The 16660-nt window shown below is 43.5% G+C and overlaps 1 protein-coding gene across 1 annotated transcript in view; it reads right to left on the reverse strand.

The window, feature by feature from the left end:
* Positions 1-16425, reverse strand: part of LOC8052312 (prolyl 4-hydroxylase subunit alpha-2-like) — a 56221-nt gene extending 39796 nt beyond the window's left edge. Inside the window, exon 1 of the mRNA XM_029992548.4 lies at positions 16166-16425. Coding sequence (XP_029848408.2) covers positions 16166-16425 — 260 coding nt within the window. The remainder of the gene's footprint in view (positions 1-16165) is intronic.
* Positions 16426-16660: the final 235 nt, after the last annotated feature.

Genomic DNA, 16660 nt, shown 5'->3' on the forward strand with positions numbered 1-16660 from the left:
TTTTTTCACTTCACGTTCCTGGGACGTGTTTCTTTTAGCCTGTACACATTTTGGTAAAAGAAACTTGTTTCGAAGTTCTGAACCTCTGAATATGCAAGAATACAACACTTCCGGCAAATTCTTGATAGTTTTTTTTTTCCAGATTTTTATCCTTGCATTTATTTTTTTATTTATTTTTTTTTACTATTGGCACAAGTATTTAGGTCGAAAAGACATAGCTTTGAACTTCCGAACCACTAAGCATGTGACGAGTAGTACCTTCTGACAACGAGTTTCTAACAATGACCATCTACGCAATCTTTTATGCAGTGAAGAGCGACAGTAGCGATATATATGCATAAATACTTTCAGATTAAAATAAGCTCGACCTCGCCCTCTTTCCCGTATTGTTTCCTTTAACAGTCCGAAATATTTGGAAGGGGGGGGGGAAAGGAACTGAAGACCCCCCCCCCCCCCCCCCCCCCGCTACCCTCTTTCCCCCCGTTTTTCCTCTTCCGACGCCACTTGTATGGTAGAACGCTCCTCAATCTCGAGTTGTGTCGGCTTTTGCGAGGCGATTCCTCCGTCCCAGAAAATAAACCCCCAGGACAATTACAAACTTAACTTACTATATGCCAGCGTCACTCGGGCGGCGTTCGATCGGATTATTAGCAGCGTGCAGTGGGTGGCGAGGTGGTTTGCCAGGTCGCTTCAAGGTTTTTCTGAGCCTCAACCTCCTGCTCGCCTCTTGCCGTTTCGAACTGGATGAGTCTCGTACAACAGTGTGTTCGTGTGATCACTACTGCGTGATGCAGGTTAAAGACCCCCCCCCCCCCCCCCGGGCTGGCGGTCCCAACTACTGATCTATGGTCACACGTCACTCTGCACTGGCAAATATTCCAGCACATCCGGGACACTCGTCGCCTCATTTAATTGCCTGACCAACTTCGCAGAATCTAGATATCACACCCTAACTTTTCTAAACTTGATTTTGTGGAAACCAGTGAGTGGTGAAAACGTTATTTGAAACAAACTGTGGAGGAATTTGAAAACCGGACTTCGAACTTTGAAAACTTGGACTAGAAAGGAATGCAAAATCTTCGAAGTTTTTTTTTTTTTTTTTTCGAATTTAGCGTTAAAAGAAAATCGAAACCTTCGGCCTTTATACAGAAAGAAATTCGAAATCTTCGAATTATTCGAACTTCATGTCTATAAAAATTCGAAGCGTTCGAAGTTTTCGAATTTTATTTCCAAAGAATTTCGAAATCTGCGAATTTATCGAACCTGAAGTAAAAAATATGCGAAATATTCGAATCCGAAATTTTAGAAACCGTGAAAGTTTCGAACTTTTCGAATTCGAAACTTCACTGTGATCGAAAGTTGCGAATTTTTCGAATTCGAACCTCGGTCAATACGAAAATATCGAAATTTTTCGAAATCGAACTTCAGTTCGCTTCGCAAATATCGAAACCTTTCGAAATCGAACCTGGTGCGGTTCGCGGCATCCCTACTAGTTACACTGAACTAGAATATAGGGGCAGTGGAAAAGTGTCGGCGGCGTCCCATCGGCCGTGTGAAGCCAGAAGTGCAGACTGCCGCGAGTGGCGCTGTTGTCGAAATCCGGAGGACATGGCTACTGTAACATGGGATATGGCGTCGCGTACGTTTGGAGAGCGATAACTAAATAAATTCTGGGCCGCTTCAAAAGCACTCGGGCATACGTGTCATAGACCTAGAGGAGATTCCTTATAATGAATTACAGACTGCTGAGTGTCGCCATTAATGGTACAATTGACGGCGCGTATGCCCGAATTTGTGGGAAACGCCCCCTTTTTGGCTGATTTTGGCGTCTGAGGCAACATTTGGAGAGCGATAACTAAATAAATTCTGGGCCGCTTCAAAAGCACTCGGGCATACGTGTCATGGACCTAGAGGAGATTCCTTATAATTAATTATAGACTGCTGAGCATCGCCATTGATGGTACAATTGACGGCGCGTATGCCCGAATTTGTGGGAAACGCCCCCTTTTTGGCTGATTTTGGCGTCTGAGGCAACATTTGGAGAGCGATAACTAAATAAATTCTGGGCCGCTTCAAAAGCACTCGGGCATACGTGTCATAGACCTGGAAGAGATTCCTTATAATGAATTACAGACTGCTGAGCATCGCCATTGATGGTACAATTGACGGCGCGTATGCCCGAATTTGTGGGAAACGCCCCCTTTTTGGCTGATTTTGGCGTCTGAGGCAACCTTTGGAGAGCGATAACTAAATAAATTCTGGGCCGCTTCAAAAGCACTCGGGCATACGTGTCATAGACCTAGAGAAGATTCCTTATCATGAATTACAGACTGCTGAGTGCCGCCATTGATGGTACAATTGACGGCGCGTATACCCGAATTTGTGAGAAACGCCCCCTTTTTGGCTCATTTTGGCGTCTGAGGCAAACTTTGGAGAGCGATAACTAAATAAATTCTGGGCCGCTTCAAAAGCACTCGGGCATACGTGTCATAGACCTAGAGAAGATTCCTTATCATGAATTACAGACTGCTGAGTTTCGCCATTGATGGTACAATTGACGGCGCGTATGCCCGACTTTGTGGGAAACGCCCCCTTTTTGGTTGATTTTGGCGTCTGAGGCAACATTTGGAGAGCGATAACTAAATAAATTCTGGGCCGCTTCAAAAGCACTCGGGCATACGTGTCATAGACCTAGAGGAGATTCCTTATAATGAATTACAGACTGCTGAGCATCGCCATTGATGGTACAATTGACGGCGCGTATGCCCGAATTTGTGAGAAACGCCCCCTTTTTGGCTCATTTTGGCGTCTGAGGCAAACTTTGGAGAGCGATCACTAAATAAATTCTGGGCCGCTTCAAAAGCACTCGGGCATACGTGTCATAGACCTAGAGAAGATTCCTTATCATGAATTACAGACGGCTGAGTTTCGCCATTGATGGTACAATTGACGGCGCGTATGCCCGAATTTGTGGGAAACGCCCCTTTTTTGGTTGATTTTGGCGTCTGAGGCAACATTTGGAGAGCGATAACTAAATAAATTCTGGGCCGCTTCAAAAGCACTCGGGCATACGTGTCATAGACCTAGAGGAGATTCCTTATAATGAATTACAGACTGCTGAGCATCGCCATTGATGGTACAATTGACGGCGCGTATGCCCGAATTTGTGGGAAACGCCCCCTTTTTGGCTGATTTTGGCGTCTGAGGCAACATTTGGAGAGCGATAACTAAATAAATTCTGGGCCGCTTCAAAAGCACTCGGGCATACGTGTCATAGACCTAGAGGAGATTCCTTATAATGAATTACAGACTGCTGAGTGTCGCCATTGATGGTACAATTGACGGCGCGAATGCCCGAATTTGTGGGAAACGCCGCCTTTTTGGCTGATTTTGGTGTCTGAGGCAACATTTGGAGAGCGATAACTAAATAAATTCTGGGCCGCTTCAAAAGCACTCGGGCATACGTGTCATAGACCTAAAGGAGATTCCTTATAATGAATTACAGACTGCTGAGTGTCGCCATTGATGGTACAATAGACGGCGCGTATGCCCGAATTTGTGGGAAACGCCCCCTTTTTGTTTGATTTTGGCGTCTGAGGCAACATTTGGAGAGCGATAACTAAATAAATTCTCGGCCGCTTCAAAAGCACTCGGGCATACGTGTCATAGACCTAAAGGAGATTCCTTATAATGAATTACAGACTGCTGAGTGTCGCCATTGATGGTACAATTGACGGCGCGTATGCCCGAATTTGTGGGAAGCGCCCCCTTTTTGGCTGATTTTGGCGTCTGAGGCAACATTTGGAGAGCGATAACTAAATAAATTCTCGGCCGCTTCAAAAGCACTCGGGCATACGTGTCATAGACCTAGAGGAGATTCCTTATAATGAATTACAGACTGCTGAGAGTCGCCATTGATGGTACAATTGACGGCGCGTATGCCCGAATTTGTGGGAAACGCCCCCTTTTTGGCTGATTTTGGCGTATGAGGCAACATTTGGAGAGCGATAACTAAATAAATTCTCGGCCGCTTCAAAAGCACTCGGGCATACGTGTCATAGACCTAGAGAAGATTCCTTATCATGAATTACAGACTGCTGAGTTTCGCCATTGATGGTACAATTGACGGCGCGTATGCCCGAATTTGTGGGAAACGCCCCTTTTTTGGTTGATTTTGGCGTCTGAGGCAACATTTGGAGAGCGATAACTAAACAAATTCTGGGCCGCTTCAAAAGCACTCGGGCATACGTGTCATAGACCTAGAGGAGATTCCTTATAATGAATTACAGACTGCTGAGCATCGCCATTGATGGTACAATTGACGGCGCGTATGCCCGAATTTGTGGGAAACGCCCCCTTTTTGGCTGATTTTGGCGTCTGAGGCAACATTTGGAGAGCGATAACTAAATAAATTCTGGGCCGCTTCAAAAGCACTCGGGCATACGTGTCATAGACCTAGAGGAGATTCCTTATAATGAATTACAGACTGCTGAGTGTCGCCATTGATGGTACAATTGACGGCGCGTATGCCCGAATTTGTGGGAAACGCCCCCTTTTTGGCTGATTTTGGCGTCTGAGGCAACATTTGGAGAGCGATAACTAAATAAATTCTGGGCCGCTTCAAAAGCACTCGGGCATACGTGTCATAGACCTAGAGGAGATTCCTTATAATGCATTACAGACTGCTGAGTGTCGCCATTGATGGTACAATTGACGGCGCGTATGCCCGAATTTGTGGGAAACGCCCCCTTTTTGGCTGATTTTGGCGTCTGAGGCAACATTTGGAGAGCGATAACTAAATAAATTCTGGGCCGCTTCAAAAGCACTCGGGCATACGTGTCATAGACCTAAAGGAGATTCCTTATAATGAATTACAGACTGCTGAGTGTCGCCATTGATGGTACAATAGACGGCGCGTATGCCCGAATTTGTGGGAAACGCCCCCTTTTTGTCTGATTTTGGCATCTGAGGCAACATTTGGAGAGCGATAACTAAATAAATTCTCGGCCGCTTCAAAAGCACTCGGGCATACGTGTCATAGACCTAAAGGAGATTCCTTATAATGAATTACAGACTGCTGAGTGTCGCCATTGATGATACAATTGACGGCGCGTATGCCCGAATTTGTGGGAAACGCCCCCTTTTTGGCTGATTTTGGCGTCTGAGGCAACATTTGGAGAGCGATAACTAAATAAATTCTCGGCCGCTTCAAAAGCACTCGGGCATACGTGTCATAGACCTAAAGGAGATTCCTTATAATGAATTACAGACTGCTGAGTGTCGCCATTGATGGTACAATTGACGGCGCGTATGCCCGAATTTGTGGGAAGCGCCCCCTTTTTGGCTGATTTTGGCGTCTGAGGCAACATTTGGAGAGCGATAACTAAATAAATTCTCGGCCGCTTCAAAAGCACTCGGGCATACGTGTCATAGACCTAGAGGAGATTCCTTATAATGAATTACAGACTGCTGAGAGTCGCCATTGATGGTACAATTGACGGCGCGTATGCCCGAATTTGTGGGAAACGCCCCCTTTTTGGCTGATTTTGGCGTATGAGGCAACATTTGGAGAGCGATAACTAAATAAATTCTCGGCCGCTTCAAAAGCACTCGGGCATACGTGTCATAGACCTAGAGGAGATTTCTTATAATTAATTATAGACTGCTGAGTGTCGCCATTGATGGTACAATTGACGGCGCGTATGCCCGAATTTGTGGGAAACGCCCCCTTTTTGTCTGATTTTGGCGTCTGAGGCAACATTTGGAGAGCGATAACTAAATAAATTCTCGGCCGCTTCAAAAGCACTCGGGCATACGTGCCATAGACCTAGAGGAGATTCCTTATAATGAATTACAGACTGCTGAGTGTCGCCATTGATGGTACAATTGACGGCGCGTATGCCCGAATTTGTGGGAAACGCCCCCTTTTTGGCTGATTTTGGCGTCTGAGGCAACATTTGGAGAGCGATAACTAAATAAATTCTGGGCCGCTTCAAAAGCACTCGGGCATACGTGTCATAGACCTAGAGGAGATTCCTTATAATGAATTACAGACTGCTGAGAGTCGCCACTGATGGTACAATTGACGGCGCGTATGCCCGAATTTGTGGGAAACGCCCCCTTTTTGGCTGATTTTGGCGTCTGAGGCAACATTTGGAGAGCGATAACTAAATAAATTCTCGGCCGCTTGAAAAGCACTCGGGCATACGTGTCATAGACCTAGAGGAGAATCCTTATAATGAATTACAGACTGCTGAGTGTCGCCATTGATGGTACAATTGACGGCGCGTATGCCCGAATTTGTGGGAAACGCCCCCTTTTTGGCTGATTTTGGCGTCTGAGGCAAGCTTTGGAGAGTGATAACTAAATAAATTCTGGGCCGCTTCAAAAGCACTCGGGCATATGCGTCGCAGAACTAGAGGAGATGCATTATTATGGCTTATAGAGTGCTGAGTGTCGCCATTGATGGTACAATTGGCGGCGCGTATGCCAAATTTCTAGGACACGCCCCTTTTTTGCCTGATTTTGACGTCTGAGGTTGTGATGACTTAAGAGATACTGGGCCGTTTCAAAAGCTCTTGGGCGCACGCGCAGCAAACCTACATAAGGTTGATTAATTAGCAGTAACAGCGTGCTAAATGTCGCCATAAATGGTACTCTTCATATCGCGTTGGCCAAAATGTCTGGACCACGCCCACTCATTTTGGCATTTTTATTTTTAATACCATTCTTGGGGGGGGGGGGGGAGGAAGTGGAATAGCTGGTGAAATGAAATTTGGACGCTTTGTAAAATATAGTTCGGATCAAAAAACGTTTCGACTCCTTAATTATTCAGCGCTTTAAGTATAATGTATTTGAGCTAATTACGCGATGAGAACAAAAAACAGAAAAAACCTGCATTCAGGTTCCGTGTTTATCAATTAAGAAAATATTCAGTGTAGTTGCCGTTTTGTTATACATTACATATGTTGCTAAAAAATGTATTTAGGAACGCAACAACGTCACTGAATCCTCGAGTCTCCTCACCAACTGCGGATTCTTTTTCGTATTTAAAGTCCTGGGGAACCACTTTAAATTTAAGTAATTTGAAAATAAAAAATGTTTCCATGGAGCTAGAGACATTGGCTATATATATAGCAAAATGCAACTAAATTGATGGTGTGGTTCTCTTAGGGTTTGCATTGAATGTTGAAAAGACGTATGATTTTTCTGCGGTTCGCCATAGGAACCAATGAGTAAAAGTTTGGTTGCATTTTGGCCAGACTTAATATAAACCCAGGACCACGAAATTTCTCGTGGAGGTTGAGGGCAGCGTATTAAAACGTGACAATAAAGTGCAAAGCGATTGAGTGATTAGTTTTCTTTGTATAAAAAAAGATCGCTTTGGTCCATTGAGTTACGGGCGCCGGCGCAACGGCGGCCGATAGATGGCGTAACTAGTGGCGGCGCTCGCCTGTCCGAGAATCCTGGGGTGTATTTTAACACACATCTCACTCGATTGCGGCTCAAATAGTGGACATGCAACCAAAATATTACGTTTCCAGATTGTTGTTTCTTGTAGTCGACTATTATATCTAAAAAAAGTTAAAAAAAAATAAAAAAATTTACAGAAATGTTTTCTTTTTATAGAGAATCGGTTTCAAACTTTCAACATTTGTTATTTTTCACAACGTTTATGTGAAGGCAACGGAGCGGATAGTCAACAAATCAAAGTGGTCTTATCATATCTATGAGTAGCTTGCTTTGGGCTTTTTATAGAGCTCAAGAAAGAAAAATTGCCTTAAGTACAGACAATGTAAGAACCTGTCAAAGTTGACCAAAAATCGACGTGAGTGGCGAGTTTGACATTTCGTTTAGGAAACAATAAAATTCCTAAAAATATTTGAATACATCAAGGTATTATTATAATACGTATTAAATGTGCGAAAACATTTAAAATGGTGAAGGAAAATATCTCGTGCCAGCAGGGTGTTAAACACGCGACCTGCGACGGCAGGCAAAAACACTAGTTTCTGCCACTGCGGCTTCTACGCTTCGTAACTCGAGAACAAACAATCTGGGGAACATGCGGTTTGCACCCTCCTTCACTTGAGGAATGCCCCCAAACCAAAACATATAGTTTTTTCGTCAAAATTAAAAATTAGATTCTTTTAGCCTGCCCGATTTGAAATGAAACCATCCATATATATATATATATATATATATATATATATATATATATATATATATATAAACGAATATGTGCAGATGAATGAACCGTACTTAATCCAGTTAATCAAAGAATCAAAGTTTTCAGGAACCCGCCGAAAGCCGAAAATTGGCGGAGCCAGGATTTGAACTCTGGGCCTCCCAATGTCCGGTCGGGTGTGCTAACCTCTACACCACTCCAGCTTGGCTTTCTGGCGTTTCCTACATGTCTTATTAATGCACAAGAAACGAAATGTATCCAATCGGAGGTGTTCTGGAAACACACGCCGCCGCGTGGAACGCGGTACGACGTTTAGTGTCACGTGGTACGTGCTCGTTTGTGCTCCAGAAATCCTCCCACTGTTTGTCTCGTCGCGTGTACATGTAGTATTATTTGTTTATGAGCTTTTAGAGACACGGTATCATCATCATCCGAGAGAATCAAGAGCCACGTTATTGAATATACAACAAGGGCACTTCACACCATCATACGTGGTCTCCGAGGAGGATATAAACGAATATGTGCAGATGAATGAACCGTACTTAATCCAGTTAATCAAAGAATCAAAGTTTTCAGGAACCCGCCGAAAGCCAAAAATTGGCGGAGCCAGGATTTGAACTCTGGGCCTCCCAATGTCCGGTCGGGTGTGCTAACCTCTACCCCACTCCACCTCGGCTTTCTGGCGTTTCCTACCTGTCTTATTAATGCACAAGAAACGAAATGTATCCAATCGGAGGTGTTCTGGAAACACACGCCGCCGCGTGGAACGCGGTACGACGTTTAGTGTCACGTGGTACGTGCTCGTTTGTGCTCCAGAAATCCTCCCACTGTTTGTCTCGTCGCGTGTACATGTAGTATTCTTTGTTTATGAGCTTTTAGAGACACGGTATCATCATCATCCGCGAGAATCAAGAGCCACGTTATTGAATATACAACAAGGGCGCTTCACACCATCACACGTGGTCTCCGAGGAGGATATAAACGAATATGTGCAGATGAATGAACCGTACTTAATCCAGTTAATCAAAGAATCAAAGTTTTCAGGAACCCGCCGAAAGCCGAAAATTGGCGGAGCCAGGATTTGAACTCTGGGCCTCCCAATGTCCGGTCGGGTGTGCTAACCTCTACACCACTCCACCTTGGCTTTCTGGCGTTTCCTACCTGTCTTATTAATGCACAAGAAACGAAATGTATCCAATCGGAGGTGTTCTGGAAATATGATATATACCATATGATATATATCATATATGATATATATCATATATATATCATATATATACATATCATGGTATGATATATATATATATATCATACCATGATATATATATATATATATATATCATGGACTTATGGGCGTCGATTAAGCGATTGCAATTTCGTTCGGATTAGGTAAAATAATTAATTGATTACGACAAGTAGATGCCTGTCCTGGGATACGTGTGCTCCATAGATGATATAATATTGTGCAGAGAAAGGAGCCATGCATTCCGATTGTGACGAGGACATCGGTGGTCAAAATGGGTGGTCTCGAGTCTCGACGGGCCAATGCTGGCGACGCCTTAATATGCTTAAAGCAGCAGCAAAACATCAACTGGTATCCAACTGTTTCTTTCCTTTTGTAGCTCACTTTGCAAAAAAACACCGGCATCACGCATTGTACAGAAATAATCACCAACTAGCCCCCAAGTGCATACCCTTCGACAAAAATAAAGTTGACTGCACTCGAACAGCTTGAACTCGTCGCGGCAAAACGCTTCTATCTTTTTTGTTCTATTTCCCGGGACCGCCGATGTCAGGGCTCAGGATTTGCAGCCTTCTGCTCCCGTCTTTATTCCTCTGGCGTATGTTCAGGGTTTTGCTGCAGTCTCTCAAATGGTTCCGGAAAACGAAAGACATGTCAGTCATGACGAATGAGCGCGCGAATAAACCATCTACGAAGGCAGCAAGGTTCAGGCTCACGTTGTCCACGATAAAAACCCCGAAGACGTAACTCGACCACTCAATCATAACCGTGTCACGTTAACACCATTCCAAAATAAATAAAGAAAAACACGTGATTTTGCTTCTTTTTTATGAATACGTTAGTACAAGATAGATGTAATATTTGTGGACGTCGAAATATCTAAACGAGTTTCGAAATAAGAAGTATTCGACTATGCATAATCTGTATACCGTTAGTATACACGGGGCATGCATTGGATGTCGCATCAGCCGCCATTGTTCCCATACCATGCACCTGTGCCCGTATACCTTCTGCAGCATGCATTTCGCACCATCGAATTTGTTGTCGGCGAGGCTTGCCGTGAAGAAACAAATTCGAAGGTGCCAAATATTTCCTACAAAAGGTACGGGCAGAGGAGCATGGTACGGAGCAGTGGCTGGTACGGTGCCATGTGACTTCACGTGCAAGGCATATGTTGGTGGTGAGAAGCTCGCTAGGGGCGCTTCTGTTTTCCTCGCTATGAATAGTGCACGTGCTACCCACGCGGTGACGCTTTTAAATTTTTCATAGTGCACAGAAGCCTGGCATAGCACGCGCTTGCGCCAGCAGAGGAAGTTGAAGTATCCTCACTTTGGGTTGGGAAAAAATTCCACCAGGTGGCGATACCCAAACTTCTCGCCACGAAAACTGACTATTTACGAAGAACAGCCGTTTTTGTTTCCACTTGCTAATCGCTTTATACTTTAATGGTTTGGGCCATTAATACCACAACAGGCTTGTTTTTTTGTTTCGTTGTGTCGGCAACTACATTTCTACAGGGCGCAATATAGAGTACACACAATTAGCGCGACAGGGGACGAACACAGGAAAGAAAGAGAAGACAGGACAGAGCGCTACTTGCAACTGACGTTTTATGAGAGGAAATAGGAAGACAAAGATACGATCAAGACTAAAATCACAAAAATAGGAAAAGAAAGAAAAAAGAAAAGAGTAGCAGTAAGAATAACCGGAGAGAAAATATTTACAAAAATCGACAAAATTATTTAAAAGTATTGAGTGACAAGCTGGTGGAAAATAAAAATGAAATTAAGGCAGAGGAAAGGAAAGAGAAAAAAATGAAGAAGACAAAATCAGAAAAAAAAACTTCTAAATATTCAGAGAAAAGAACAGAAAGGAAAGGAAGAGAAAGGTTAAAACAAAAAGAACAGATCTGAAGCGTTTCGCACAAAAGCAAAAGAGAAAAGGAAAAAAAAAATGCCTATAAAAAATGCAAGTAGTGAAGTTCTTTCGCTGACAAGTTTACCGATGGAGCACTGCCGCACACATCCCCTCTGGTGGCTATAACTTGGCCATCAAATTATTTTGCCGCAATATAAAGACGGCTCAATGGGATTTCTGTAAGCGACGAGAAGGATAACGATGAACGGCAGCAGATTTATTCCGAGATGCCGAATGCTCGGGGACGAGTTCGATAATATATATATATATATATATTATTACTGAGCTAAGCAGAAACTCTCCTGGGGGAATTCTTTTCCCGAAGAGCTCGTGGGTCATATAGGCTCAAAAGAAAAAAATTCCCGTGCGTCAACGTTTTTTTTTGTAGAAAACTCGGAGAATTAACGGCTGTACCCTTAATCACACTGCTCGTAAATCATACAAAAAAAAAAAAGGAAAGTCACATTGTTCGCTCTACAGACTTGATGAATGAATTATACGGGGACACGCCTTAAAGGGCCCCTGTAAAGAAAAAAAAAAAGTTTTTTTTTTTTTAACAGTCTGGTTGGGACACGCGTGTCAAAAAAATTAATTTACGCGAAAAAAAAAAAAAAAGATTTTTTTTAGAGCAATATTGACGGCGCGAGACGCGGTTTAGTCGATAGTCACTTGTTTTCTATCTCGGCATTTGAGGCGCGAGGAGAAGAGGTGGATCGACTCGGCCATGAGGTTGAGGTGGAGAGAGTGTATGACCATTCCATGATGTCATGGACTTGGCGTGCAGAATTTCAAATAAATCTCGCGACGTCAGTATTGCTCTAAAGTTGTATGTATATATATATATATATATACATACATATGTATGTATATATATGTATATATAGTGCTCTAAATTTGTATGTATATATATCAGTGTGTCGAACCGAAAAAAATACGGGTTCGGTTACGGTTCAGGTTCAGGTTAATTTATTTTGTTCCGGTTCAGTTCCGGTTCGATTAATTCGATCCGCGAACCGGCTCGGGGCGCTGAACCGGTTCGCGAACCGGTTCGGAAATTATAAATGACAAATTGCAACATCAAAATAAATTACAAATAAAACATCTGAAATCAGCACATACGAAACGGGATACATCGTAGTGTAAGGCTCAGGGATTTCTACCAGGAATGGTTTCTTTATGTGAACTCAAAGGTTACCTCACCGACGTTTACGCGTTCGGACTTCATCTAATTGGGTCCGACGCAGTAGCTGTAAAATCCGCGACCTCCTTACAAACCCAGTTACAAGTAGAACCCGCTAACTATCCCGCCACCTCGGTGTGTAAGCAATTGAAGAAACAGTGGGGAGAAAATACAGCTTTCTTTATTTGAACTAGCCTTCGGTAACTCAAATTAGACCCTTAAAGAAGTTTTCATTAAACAAGATACGGAATATGAAAAACACTTCAGCGAACGCAACGCCAGAAGGACGTAATAGGATAAATATTAAAATAGAAGAGTTCGCTGTCTCACAAATATGTTAGCTTTTAAGTGCCTATACGAAACCGGATGCATTATTATCAAACTCCACAGCCTTTTCTTTTCTCATTCCGATGGAAGCAAGCTTCAAGAACTCGCGCGTTCTAGAAACGTGTTTTGAAATGAGCACACAGCATCATTTAGGATTTACGAGATTGTAAAAAAATAAAATCCCGTGACGCCATTTTTTTTTTTTTTTTTTGCACAGCCTTTCAATTTTCTTTTATCCCTTGCAAGCCGCGACCAGCGCAATACTGGTTCCTATGTCAAGATTCATGGATGCCGCGTCTGTCAAGATTCATGGATGCAGCGTTTATATTCCTAAGACTGAGTGGAGAAGAAAAATATGTAAGCGAGGTGTGTGTCAGTTGACGGCACTTAAAAAACAAATGGCATTGATAGCACATTCATTGTCAACAGCGCGTGGCCGAACCGTTTTGACATGAGCCGGTAACCGTTATTTTTTTTCCGGTTCAGTTCCGGTTCGGGTTCATCGCGATAACAATATAACGGTTCGGGTTCGGGTTCAGTTCCGGAAAAAATACCGGTTCGGTTCCGGTTCGACACCCTGGTATATATATATAAATATATATATATATTGCCGCCCGCAGAGCCGAGAAAGCAACGCTTGGTCACGGTCTTCTAGAAGATTCCCATTCATTCTCGCACCAGACGTAACTTTCCTTCTGCTTTGTTATTCTCGAAAGTGCCAGTTCATCCTCACCCCGAGCGCGCGACGCTCGAGCCCTCTTTGCCGAACTTTCGAGAAGCAGCTACCCGCGACCTTGTCGAGTCAGTCTCGCTCGCGCTCTCTGTTTCGCCGCCGAATAGCTGCCTGCTTTTCTGCTGCCTCGACGCTCTTTCGTTACTAATTTTGGTTGGCACAAGTTCGTCCATTAAACCTTTATTTTGAGTTCACTGTTCGCCTTCTCGTCGCCTTCATTCGTGACAATATATGGGTGATTTCATCTGAACTCAGGCACGAATTTAGGGTAAAATTTTTAATTTTGACGAACAAAATATATGTTTTGGGGCAATTCACATAATAAAAGAAGACCCAAACGCCATTTTCGTCAGAGTTTTTGTTCTAAAATTATGGACCGTTGAAGCGGTCAAAGTGGAAACTGGCGTTTTTCCAGCTTATCGGAGGTGCCATATTCACTCCAACCCCTTTCCCTACTTTTTACGCTACATCAATATAGCTTTTTGGGAACACTCAGGCATAGGCTTTTTCATGCTAATTAAGCGTCTACGTCATAACATTCTTAATGATTTTTTTTATTTGTCAAACCGCCTCTCTGCAACGATATTTGACGAAGTTCAGCAAGCTGTGCTGTGTGACCTAATCAAATTATATTTATGATATTTATATCATTGTAAAGCACCAATTAAGTTCTTTCTTTTGAGTATAATTTCAATATTTTGCAATAAGTATATAATGCACTACATATGCCTGAACAACGAAAATTTCGAAAAACTGGCAAGTTTGGAATTGAACTAGAAAAAATCGTTTTATTTCTTTTATTTTTTATTCACAGTTAGTTAATAAGTCGTCCATCAGAAACTACCAACAAAAATTGTAATATATTGTTTGTATGGCCGCTATTAAGACTAGAATCTCGTGCTATCAGCGTTTTGAACGGGACTTCGCACAGGCGCTCCGCTGAGCAGAATTTTGGCCTATGTAAGGTTTCTATTTATCGTTAGCAGTTACCTCAATATCCAACCATAAACATTAATAAAATTTGGAGTAGTGTACTTAAAAAAAATTTTACTTCGAAGTCCGTATATCCACAAGTGCGGGCGCAGCGCTTACTTCCTCCCAATATGGGGGAATGCATATCGTTAGAGAATTCCTCTAAGGCCTTTTGCTTTCGGCTTTGAGTTTGAAATGCCGAACTTGTCATGTAATTGTCATATTTTCTTATGTCAAACAGATATGCAGTGCTTATACATATGTACAATATAGTATTGATCGACGCTTAGGAAGTACGGTTTATTTTGTGCGCGTACTTACTCTTTCGTAAAATAACAGGCATTTCGTAGCGTGTAAGGCTTCCAACGTGTTAGTTAGGTGTTTAGGTTTCATTTCTATTTTCAGTGATTCGTGCCGGGTTACTTAGACTTTTTCCTCTTGACTTGAGTTTGTCTGGGAGTGTAAATGTTACGTATCTTCTCCGTCAATACATAGGCCGAAGCTCACTCACCTTGCAAATCACGCCAGTGCCAAGTAAATAATTTTTTTTTTTTGATAAATATTGTTGCTTCACTGGTTTTTACGCTCAGATATTGAGGTAAGTACTAACATTTAAATAGAAAACCCTAGATAGGTCAAACTTCTGCTCAGTTGAGCGTCTATGCGAAGTCCCGTTCGAAACTCTTTCCTCACAGCACGAGATTCGAGTCCTAATAGCGGCCATACAAACAATATATTACAATTTCTGTTGGTAGGCCCTGGCAGACTACTATATTACCTAACTTTAAATAAAAAATGAAAGAAATAAAAGGTGTTTGTTTTTAGAAAATCGACTTCAAACTTGCAAGTTTTTCTAATGAAAGACTTGCAAGTTTCAAGTCGATTTTCTAAAAAAAAACCACCTTTTATTTATTTCATTTTATATTTACAGTTAGGTAATATAGCAATCTGTCAGGACCTACCAACAGAAATTGTAATATATTGTTTGTATGGCCGCTATTAGGACTCGAATTTCGTGCTGTGAAAGTTTTGAACGGGACTTCGCATAGACGTCGACGCTCAGCTGAGCAGAATTTTGACCTTTTTTTTTTTAATTTTGAAGGGAACGTACGCCGGTGCGCGTTGCACGCGGACCGGCGTGCGTTCCTTTGCTTCCGCCTCCTTCTCCTTCTTCTCTGTTTTCCACGCGCGGCGGCGCCGCGGCGCCGCTATTCGCCAAATTCAGTCACGTGACGAGCAAAGCATCCAGGGCCGCGCAGGAAAGCCGGCGGTACGGCCACCCGCCGAGGCTGAATGCGCAACTCTGCTACCGTAGGTAGCTATATACAATAACTCTGTCTAGTGCTTCCTCGCAGCGACGTCTAGCTTGCGTCAGCATTGCCGCCAGCCCGTCTCGCAGCGTCTTACAACGAGCGCGACGCTAGGTGCACGTGGCGACGCCATAGAGTAGTATGCGATTCTGAGACGGACTTTGCGGCGTCTCTTGCCGAGCTCCAGCTTGTTCGCCGTTTGCGGCGTGTCTGCGGAATATCAGGAGACGCCGCGCATGAGTGCACGGCCGAGTGATTTTTAGCCCGGGCGATAATCGCCGGTGAATGCACTCACGTGTCCTGCTCTTCGAGGCACTCCAGCCTGCGGTGAAGTCCTTCGTAACGGTCCAGCCGACGCGCTTCTCGGGCCAGGTACCGGTGCAAGGCGTCTCCGGCTCGCCGCTCGGACACCAGCAGGCGCCGCAGATCCACCAGCGCCGTGAAGAGCTCGCACTGAGTGGGAAAGATAACGTGACTCAGCAACATCAGGATCAGCAAGGGGTTCGGGTTTCGACACCCTTTCGTTTTGCCTGCATGAGGTGAGACGAACGCCATTTTACTATTCCTTCTCGTCGTCGTCGTCTTCCTCTTAGGTGCTAGAGGCATCTACAGGTTTCACGATTCCTGGGTTCCGCGGAGGTGTTGATATGGGCAGGTGTATATAGCGATAGCTCGCGCTGTAGAACCCAGGGATCCTGGGTTGAATTCACTGTTCTCAAAACCCTGCCAGCCAACGTTTTTTTTTTTTTCGCTTTGGCTTGAAAATTTTGGAGGGAAATACATTCAAAAA

The sequence above is a fragment of the Ixodes scapularis genome, unplaced genomic scaffold (assembly GCF_016920785.2).
Source record: "Ixodes scapularis isolate PalLabHiFi unplaced genomic scaffold, ASM1692078v2 PGA_scaffold10__122_contigs__length_95168666, whole genome shotgun sequence".
Classification (NCBI taxonomy): domain Eukaryota; kingdom Metazoa; phylum Arthropoda; class Arachnida; order Ixodida; family Ixodidae; genus Ixodes; species Ixodes scapularis.